Consider the following 9,521-nt stretch of genomic DNA (forward strand, 5'->3'; position numbering starts at 1 on the left):
CATGCAAGAGATGCTCAATAAACATTCTGCTGCATCTGCACAGTCACAGCGTCTAAAGCTGAATCCTGCTGGTCTAGTAACCTCCATCCTGGTGTGTGATACTGGGAGAAGCAACCTCGGTGAGCCTTGCCCCCTCACTAGGTGCTTGTCTCTGGTGTCTGTGTCTTGCTACCCATCTTCTGTGTCTTGACCCAGTGTGCCCCAGCCCTCCCATCCTGCCCCCTGGGTCCCGAACCCTCCTTACAGTGCTGTCACTCCGGGAAAGTGCAGGGTTGACATCCTGCCATCTGGTAACTGGAGCCAGGCCCAGTGCTGCCCTGGCCTGTGTGTAAGATGGCAGGCCCAGATCCCGGCCCCGTTGCAGGCAACTGGCCAGGTGGTCTGTGCGGGAAAACTTCAGTGGCCCAGGCCAGAAATCTGGGGATGAGATACTGAAGAGTCTGTGCGGGGCTCCTCTAGCCCATGCCCCAGACTCCACCCAGCCCCAGGGGGACCTGAGCCATACAGAGGGAGCTATAGTCAGCAAGTCAGAAGCTCTCTCAGCAGTGAGAGTGCAGGCTCTCAGCCCTGGGCACCTGTCCCTGCCTGGCTCTGGAGCTTCAGCTGAACCTCCTCCCGGGGGCCGGGGTGCACAGTCTGCAGGTTCAGCCTCAGCCTCACCTCGCACATCCTCAACCACCACATGGTCCTCTTGCTCAGCGATCTGGGAGGCCATGCCCAGCAGCAGAGCATCCACATCTTCAGCTCTTCGTAGGTTTGGGTGCTTTGAGGGGTGGGAAGAAAAGAGAGGCATGGCTAATGAGGCCCACAGTCTGTGTCCTGGCCCACCCAGTCCTGCTGTTTGCTCCCAAACTTGGGTGGGGGGGGTGCATTCCTCCTCCAGAGGTTGATTCCCCACATTGGGGAAGTGATGTCCCAATCCAAAGCCCATACTGCTAGGAGACAGGTCTCCACATGCACAGGGCACCTAAAACTTTATCTCTTCTGTGTCAGGAAACTTGAGGGTGTGGTTGACAAAGGTACTAGATCTAGATCTTGTTTCTTGCTCTGTTAATAACCAGTTGTGACTTGTGACCATGCACAAGTCACAGGATGGCTCTGAACTCAGTGTCCTGCCCTTAATAAAAAGGGCATTAAGGACTAATAAAATAAAATAAATAAAATAGTAAAAAGAGATTAGCAGGACACTGAGGTCTCTTTCAACTCAGCTCCATGACAGATTTTATGCTTTCCCCTTTTCTCTTTTCCTCCCACCTGCCTTCCCCTCTTACGAACACTCTACACAAAGAATCTAATTTAGTTTTAAATTAGTAGTTAATGTTCGTCACTCACACTGTCCTAGTTTGATTATTAGATTATCCCAAGTAATCTCTCAGAAATCCTCCCTCCTCTCGCCCCCTGCACACATCCACATGCTGCCCTGGCTATGTCTAACTGGGAAGTTTCCTTGAGGGTTGGGATGGCTAGGGTTCTCTGATGCCTACAGGGGACCAAGAGTTGTCAAGGGAGAAGAAGAACCTAGGAAGAAGTGATGGATGTAGAGCCACACCTGCACAGGCCCCACTGTGCCTCACACAGCCCTGAGGTGGGGGTGGAGGACTACCTGGTCATCTCAGACGTTGGTAGGGGAGCCGGCTGGGGTGCCCCAGGCTGCCTCCTCCACCCTAGCCCATCCCAGCTTGCTGCCTTAGCCCTACTGCCCACCTTCACCACACAGCTTCAGACGCACAAACCCACCCACACCCCTCTTCACATATGCGCCCCCAGCCCTGACCTCTCGGCTCCAGTAGCTGTTGCAGACCCGGAGAGCTCTGGAGACACTTGAGTTCCTATTGATGACCCCCTGGAAGTGGCAGCTGGCATTTCTGAAATGCAAGGAGCAGGGGGGTTGGTGACTGAAGCTACGAAGTCCTAAAGACAGGCATCAGATCTGGTCTCCGAGGCTATAGCCAAGGGCCCAGGCTACTGCTTCCTTGAGGTGGTGTGTGATCGGGGTAGGTCTTAAACAATCTCATTTTTGGAAGGTCCCTCTCCCCACATCAGACCAGACATCTAAAAATGTATCCCATATTTTGCAACAGTTCATCCTCCCTCTCTCACTCTCTCTCCATATATGTATGTATATGTATGTATATAAAGAATTATTCATTGTTCTTTTAAAGTTGTCTATGAATAACTCAATTACTATGATTTCTTGGCCCTCATCAGCCATGTCCAGAAATTGTTCCAGAACAAAAAAATCTAACCTATGAATTGTTTTAAATTATAATGTAATTGAAAAAAAAAGGCTGATATGCTTTGTTTTATATACTTTTAATTTAATATATATATTTTAAAAGTCTCTTTTTCACTATTTTGGAGCCAATATTTTTCTTCAACTCTCACACATTTTTATCGTAATTCTCTCCAAAGACTTAGAAGCCCCATGTCCTGTGCTTATAGATATAAAGCCCCCAGTGTAGGGTCAACACCTGAGGTTTAGACCTGTGGGCTCTGTGATTCACCCTCTGAGCCTCAATTAGCTTGTCTTTAATTGGGGGATTAATATTTACACTAGCTGCAGGGAAACAGAGATAAAAGGGCTTAAAACCAACAATGACGCATCTTTTTAAACAATTGTTGTCCTTCTCCTCCATATTCACTGTTTCCTGGGGGAAACTGAAGAGCCTGATTTGAGGGCTCCCTGAGGGCAGGTTTTTCTCAATTCACACCTCCACCCCTCCAAACACACAAAATCTGAGCCCCTCCCTCACCTCATGTAGACACCAGGGGGCACCATGGTGGAAAAGAACTGCTCAGAGGCTGCCAGGAACTCTGGGGAGATGCTGGGGTCCAGGAAACGGCGGTATCCTGGGAGAGGAGAAGACAGGATTACTAAAATTTAGCCCTTAAGCCAGGCCCCCACAACACCTCCAGAAAAGCTCCTGCAAGATCTCCATTCTGCCTCCCCATCCCCTCACCTGTGTATGCTGGGGGTGTTTGCTGCAGGAAGCTGGGCAGCCACTCATACATGGCGATGTTCTGAAAGTCAAGACAGGGGAAAGGGGAGGCCAGCGCTGGAGCTGCTGGCCTGGAGGGACCTGAGACCAAGAAAGGCTTAGGTGGGAGGACAGGACAGGTGGCAGGGGCAGTCCGGGGAGAGGCAACTCAAACAGGAGAGGTGCGAAGGTTCCTGTCCCCAACAAGGAACCAGGGGATGGAGAGAGCAGGCAGCTAAATAATCATCACTAGAAAAATCTCCTGCATAAGTAGCGCTTTTCCTCCTCCTCATTTTCAGGGGCTTTCTTAGACGGTAGCTGTCTGGGGAGGGCTCTTTCTGAGTGGGGGTTGTCCAGGGATGGAGGGCTCTGCCGGGGGAGCGGAGTCTGCCGGGGGAGCGGAGTCGGGGACAGGGACGTGGTGGTGGGGTGCGGGTGGGGGAGGGACGAGCAACTGACCTGGTAGGTGGCGATGACCCTCTTGCGCGCGTGCTGGAACAGCTCCTCGTCCCCCCACAGCGGGTGCTGGCGGGCCAGCTCCTGCGCCCACACGTTGTGGTAGCGGAACCACAGCAGGCCCAGCGCCTGCAGGAAGGGCTCGCGGTTCCCTCGCTCCGCCCCGAAGGCTGCACGCGCCGCGGGGACGCAGAGGAGGAGATGAGCGCACGTGTGACCCGGGGGGGCGCAACCTCGCCCACCCCCGGCCCGCGGCCCCGCGGCCCCCCACCCCCGGCCCCCGCGGCCTCACCGTACAGCCCCCGGGGCCCGCGCTGTCCCGTGGCGGGGTCGGGCGGCGTCCACATGAGCAGCGGGTCCTGCGCGTCCCGAGGGAAGGCGGGGTCGGGCCCCGACGCCAGCCGCCCCCCGGAGAAGCTCCGCAGCTCGTCGCTCCAGGAGTGCGAGGAGCCATAGATGGCGCTGCCGTCCAGCCAGCCCGTCACCTCGTTGGTCTGCGGGGACAGCGGGAGGCTGAGCCGGGGGTCGTGACGCCGAGGCGGCTCAGGGAGGGCGAGGGCCGGCCGGGTGTCCGCGGGCGGGGGCGGGGGTGGGAGCCTGTCCCCAGCTGCCTCGGGCCCAGCCCCCCGCCCCGCAGCCCGCCCCGCTCACCAGGTCCCGGGGGTTGCTGGGGCTCTGTCCGGTCTCGGGGTCCCAGCGGCTCCTCTGGAAGGGCAGCACGACGTCCCCGCGCTGGTCTGGGTCGAACACGGGATCTCCGGGCGGGATGTGGATGTTGAGGAACTCGGCTGGGCAGCCAGGCTTTTCCACGCTCACCAGGTCCGAGAGCACGTGGTAGCCTGCCCACAAGGGGGAGGGCATGGTAGGGCCAGCTGAGGGCCATGAGCCAGGTATTTAGCGCTTCCCGCACCGGCTCCGTTAAAGCTGCAAAAGACTCAGCTGCCATTATGGGCAAGTCTAAGCCTTGACCTCCCCACCCCTTTCCAATCCTTGGTACAAACTGTTTTCATTGTCAATCTGGCCTTCTCCTTGGTAACTGGGAGGTGCCCAGTGAGTGTGCCTAGGCCATAGGGCTGGCAGCACTGGCTCCAACATGCTGCTGGGAGCAGCCTGCCCAGAGGGCCTGCCAGCCTCAGTGGGACTTTAGACACTGGCAAGCAGGTGTGGGCAAGGTGGATGGCCTGCAGAAACCAGGCATTTCTGCTGGGAGCCAACCACCTACAGTCACTGGGGTTGGGCTGACATACACCCCCATTTTGCCCCCCCCCAATACTCTCGCCAAAATCAGAACCCTGCCGTGAACCTGTCATAGGAGCCACAGGGGCAGGGTGAGAACAGGGTCCAACCAAGAGTCCCTACCAGATTATTTCCATGTTCCTGCCTCTGTCCCCACTCTCATCAACAGCTCAACATGGGACAGATTTATGCCTCTCCCAACCAGACGTCTTTTTCCCCTGCTCCCACCCCACTGCCTTCCATCTCTCACCCTCCTCTCTCAGACACTCCATCACTTATCTCTCTTACTCCGACACCTCCCTCAGACATAGAAGTGTCCAGATGACCCCACTGGCATCCCTTTCCCAGGGGTTGAGGCCCTCACCAAAGAAAACCCCCAGCACTGTGCGGTTTCTCAGGGAGGCCCGTCCTGCAGGGCCCCTCATGGCCGTGTTGCTAAGGTCTCGTGGGTTGGGCAGGTGGGGCCCTCCCAAGGGCTGGTACACACCATCTGCATAGCTGGCTGGGACCAGGCGCTGCAGCCGAGAGCCTAGGGTAGGAGGGGTGGGGACAAGGATGAATCCTCAGGGGGGCTCCTGGGCCTCTCTCCCAGGATCCCTTCCATACCACAGATCCTAAAACCTTAGGAATGGATGGGCCTTTGCTGGTACATGCCAGCCCTTGCCTCTTAGCGGTGGGTACCACCCTCACCCTGAGGCTCTGTCTCTACTTGGCTCTCACCTACCTTTGCTGCCCCATCTGTGCTCCATGAGGTTGTTGTACCATCCATCAAACCGCTGCACCTCCCATGAAATGGGGTTCTGAGCTCCTGTGTGAGAACAGAGGGAAGGGGCAGCTGAGCAAGTCAGTGCATGGCAGGACAGGCAGGCTTCCAGGATATGGGTCCTGTGGGCCTGGCACTTGGAGCAGCAGGAAGTGGACATCCAGCACAGTGTGGGAGGTAGGGTGCTGAGGGAGATCCCCAAGGGCAAAGTGATGTTCAAAGTCAAGCCCAATCTTTAAGCTGTTTAGTGGGGAAAATTTGGTGGGGAGGACTGAAGTAGTGTGGTCAGGTGCAGGGTGTGCTGATAAGTGGCCTCAGAGAGGAAAAGGAGCCTGGAGGAGAACACTGGTGATGGGGAAAGGGGTGCATAAGCCTTCTGCTGTCCTCACACCTTAGCTCCCTGGGGGACACAGCAGGACCAAAACTATTCCCAGCCGTAAAACGTCATACAGTGAAAGGGCTTGTCACTCTTCCACCCAGGGAAGGATATGTCATTCTGTGATTCATCCCTGGGCAGCGGCAGTATGAAGCAGGGCTTGGCCCTGTCCCGTTGAGCAGAGTCCAGAGCAAGGGTGTGGGCCATGGGGCTGTGGCTTTGGGCTTGTTGCTATTCCGGTCTTTTTCCCAGTTTTTTGGGTGGGCTCAGGGACTGAATGGTCATGTGGATCACCTTGCCCCCTCATCTTCTGGGGTGACATCTTCCCCATGTAATTCCTCTTCTCAACCCTGTTATATTTGCCAAAAACTAGGTCTGGGAGGAAGCACTCAGCTGTTGAGGAAAGAACCCAGGCAGTGGGGACAGAAGGAAGGGTCCAGAATCAGAGGTGGCACAGGCTTCTTTCTGGTCAGTGGAGAAGGTGACCAGCCAGATTCCTTTCCCCAAAATAGGAGGCTACAGAGTGAAGACTCCATCTCTGCTCACCCCAGAGAACAGAGCAAAGAAAAGGACTCTCATCAGCCAGAGAGAGACGCATTCCTTGACTGTTTCTCCATTCAGACAGAGGACAGGATCTCAGAGCTACCTTCCTGCCCCATAGCTCCCACACCCTCGGAGCATGCCCATGAGCGCACACATACTCACTAGGTCTGAGAGAGAAGACAACTCAGGCCCTGATGTTTCAGCAAAGTACTCAACTAAGGACCCAGGACTTGGGGAAGGAACTAGGGAGCCACATCCATGTGATCTCTAGGATAAGATGAACTGCTGGCAGAACAAGGAGGCCACCTCTTGGGGAGGGTATGGGGGAGAATGCCTCTTGGGAATAAGAGGCAGGAGCTGGGGAGAAAAAAAAAATCCAAGGCCAAGTCAAGGAGAGGGCTGGGAGGAATGGGAATGTGAGCAGCTTTGGCAAGGGAGAAGCTGCAGGGGCCGTCCAGCCATCCTGTCACCTCCAGCTGGGACTGATCATTCCGCAGATTTTCTCTGCTTCCTCCTCTTGCATCCCCCACCTGATGAATCAGGGCCTGGTTCTTTTTAACCTAATTTGTGGCACTGTAAGCCCACTTTTCCTGCTCAGAGACCTAGAGTACAGAGAATGGCCTCAGATTCTAGTAAGAAACCATCCAAAGCTGAAGTAACAAGATGAAACTCCTGTGTATCTTATTGGTTTTTGTTTTTCCCAAATCGTTTTAAAACATTGGTGACTTCCGTTCAGCTTTGGGTCCAGTCTGATCCCAAGATCCTCTGTTGTCTTGTGTGTCTAATCAGTTTTTTTCTCTACAGGGTCAGGGGTCCTTACTTTATGAAGAAAGAGAAGAGAGAGAAGAGAGAACGGGCCCCAGACCATAAGGAATAAAATAGGAAGAGCTGAGCCAGCACTTGGAGGCTGCCTAATCCTGTATATTTGGGGAAATTTTTCATTCCATTATCCAATCATCTAGTCGACATGCTTGAAATGAGCACGTACCATGTGCAGGGTGCTGTGTCAGCTAGGGACCAGGGAGGCAGAGGTGAATATGACACAGCTTCTGTTCAGGGGGACCCCAGAGGATGCTGGGCTCCTCTGCTTCCAGCCATGCTTCTCCTCCAATCTGTACTCACCCAGGGGAATCCATGGCCCAACCAGGAGCATCCATGCCAGAGCCAAGCAGGAGCCCATGATGAAAATGTTAATAGGGCTCAGGTGTTAGAACACCCTAAAATGAAGACCCTAGAAAAAGACAAAGGACAGAGAGAATGAGCTTCAGCAGTTCGGGAGAATCAGTCCAGGGCCTCTGGAGGCCCCTATGAATCAAGGCGTGGGGCTAGGCCCAGGCCTCATAGTGTAGCAAATAGCAGGAGACTCAATCTCTCTCAAGGATCTTTTATTCATTTAACAAACACTTGATAAGCACCCACTACATACTGGGCATTGATAAACAAAGCAGGCAGAAATCCCTGCCTTCCTGGACTTTACCTTCTAAGATTAACTGAAAACCTTGCTTTGGCCCAGTTTCCCTCAGTGTGTGTTCCTTGGACAGAGCCTTGCTTGGGGGCTAGAACACTGGGTTCTAAGGCCAGGATGATGCACTGCTCCCAGCCAACTAGTATGATCTTAGGCAGGTCACTTATCTGGACTGGACCTTGCGTTCCTCTTCCAGCTATGGGAGTAAATCTGCCTGAACTATGGGAGTGAACTTGCCTGTCTACCTCCTAGCCTAGTTGCCAGAATCAAATGTGAGAATGGGGTTGAATTCAAAGCAAGAAAAGTGACAGGTGTTATGTAAATGTGATATAGAGAGGGTGGGCTGAAGCTTGGCTCCCCTGAGCAGACTCAGAAGGGATGCAGCCCCAGATGTTCATGTGCTTGGTGTTGGCTTCCTGCTCTCTCTCCCAGCCCAACAAATGACCTCACAGAGGGAAACAGAGGCAGCAGGGGAATCAGACTGGGACTCCTGAGTGGCACAAGGAATGCCTATGGCCAGCCAAGACCTCCTAAAGGCAATGTGGAGATTGAAGGTGGGCGGAGCTGGGGAACTATCTGGTAGAGGAAGGTGGGAGCTCAGGGAAAGCCTCATCTCTAGCCAGACCCTCAGGGCTCCTGGACAGGTTGTTGTCACAGAGAGGAAACCCAGAGGATGATCTCCTTCCCACTTGCCATCTCCCATTAAACAAATGAATAAAACCTAGGCCCAGTCACAATTCAAAAGCTCAGCATTCCAGCCGCTCCACCTCAGAGACTGTCCAGAGGCAAGCTTTTGATAGCGTGTGAAGTGCAGGGCTTTGGATGGTTGAAGCCCTAAGGCTGGACATGCTGAAGTGGCCATAGTGGCCCTTCCCTGGTCTAGGATGTCTTGCCCCTTCTCCCCAACCACCGTGTCTTCAGGATTCTTGGCCCCAGTCCCAGTACCACGAAACTAATAAAAGCATGTGGTGAGCTTTCAGGCCAGGCTGTGGGGACAACCTAAAGGGGAATGTGGACATGCTTAACAGCCACTCCTTTTGGGTGGGCAGCCACAACCGTTTACACAGCAACACTAGTTGGGTAACTTCCCCAAAACCTTGAAAGAAAGCACAATCTCATGACAGGGCATTGAAACCCTACGTAGCAGTAGGACCAGGTAGAGAACACAGGCTGCCTGGTTCTTGCCCCACAGGGCTGCTTTTCCAGCCTAAAGTCCTAGAGTGGTCCCAAGGGAGGGCTGAAGGGGAAAGCCTGGACTGTAAAGTCCTGAAGTTCTCTCCCTGGCATGATGCGGCAGGAAGAGCTCCAGAGAGAGCCCCTAGGCCCAAGCAAAGTAGGTCACCCAACATTCCCAGTTCCCGAAGAATCCAGTCTTCCAAAACCTTGGCAGGGTGGAGGATAGGACCTTACACAGCTCATTTTAGCCTCAGGCTACGAACAGAGGCGCAGGGGGGCCAGAGCTAGAATTCCCCTTCCCTCAAAAACGTGGCAGAGCTGGGCCACACGCCACCGCCGTCACCTCCCCCGGAGCGCGCCGGGCCCGCCGGCAGAAGAGCCCTCCTGGGTCTGACCTGAGGCCGCGGAGTCCCTCCAGCGCCGACTGCGATTGGCTCCCGCCTGGCTCTCCGCTGGGCCCGCGACGCCCGCTCGGGTCCGGGTCCCTCTCAGGCTCTGCGCCGGGGCGGGCGGGGCTGGGGGGTGAAG

At 54.9% G+C, this 9,521-nt stretch overlaps 1 protein-coding gene across 1 annotated transcript in view; it reads right to left on the minus strand.

Moving 5' to 3' along the window:
• Window positions 1-7,585, minus strand: part of DUOX1 (dual oxidase 1) — a 29,408-nt gene extending 21,823 nt beyond the window's left edge. The window contains exons 1-11 of the mRNA XM_031453135.2: window positions 7,475-7,585; window positions 5,395-5,478; window positions 5,035-5,199; window positions 4,086-4,273; window positions 3,727-3,928; window positions 3,438-3,604; window positions 2,961-3,021; window positions 2,754-2,850; window positions 1,775-1,865; window positions 661-763; window positions 245-417 (exon numbers count right to left, since the gene is read on the minus strand). Of these exons, the coding sequence (XP_031308995.2) occupies window positions 245-417; window positions 661-763; window positions 1,775-1,865; window positions 2,754-2,850; window positions 2,961-3,021; window positions 3,438-3,604; window positions 3,727-3,928; window positions 4,086-4,273; window positions 5,035-5,199; window positions 5,395-5,478; window positions 7,475-7,532 (1,389 nt within the window). The 5' untranslated portion in view covers window positions 7,533-7,585. The remainder of the gene's footprint in view (window positions 1-244; window positions 418-660; window positions 764-1,774; window positions 1,866-2,753; window positions 2,851-2,960; window positions 3,022-3,437; window positions 3,605-3,726; window positions 3,929-4,085; window positions 4,274-5,034; window positions 5,200-5,394; window positions 5,479-7,474) is intronic.
• Window positions 7,586-9,521: the final 1,936 nt, after the last annotated feature.

Source organism: Camelus dromedarius, chromosome 5 (genome assembly GCF_036321535.1).
Source record: "Camelus dromedarius isolate mCamDro1 chromosome 5, mCamDro1.pat, whole genome shotgun sequence".
NCBI classification, from domain to species: Eukaryota; Metazoa; Chordata; class Mammalia; order Artiodactyla; family Camelidae; genus Camelus; species Camelus dromedarius.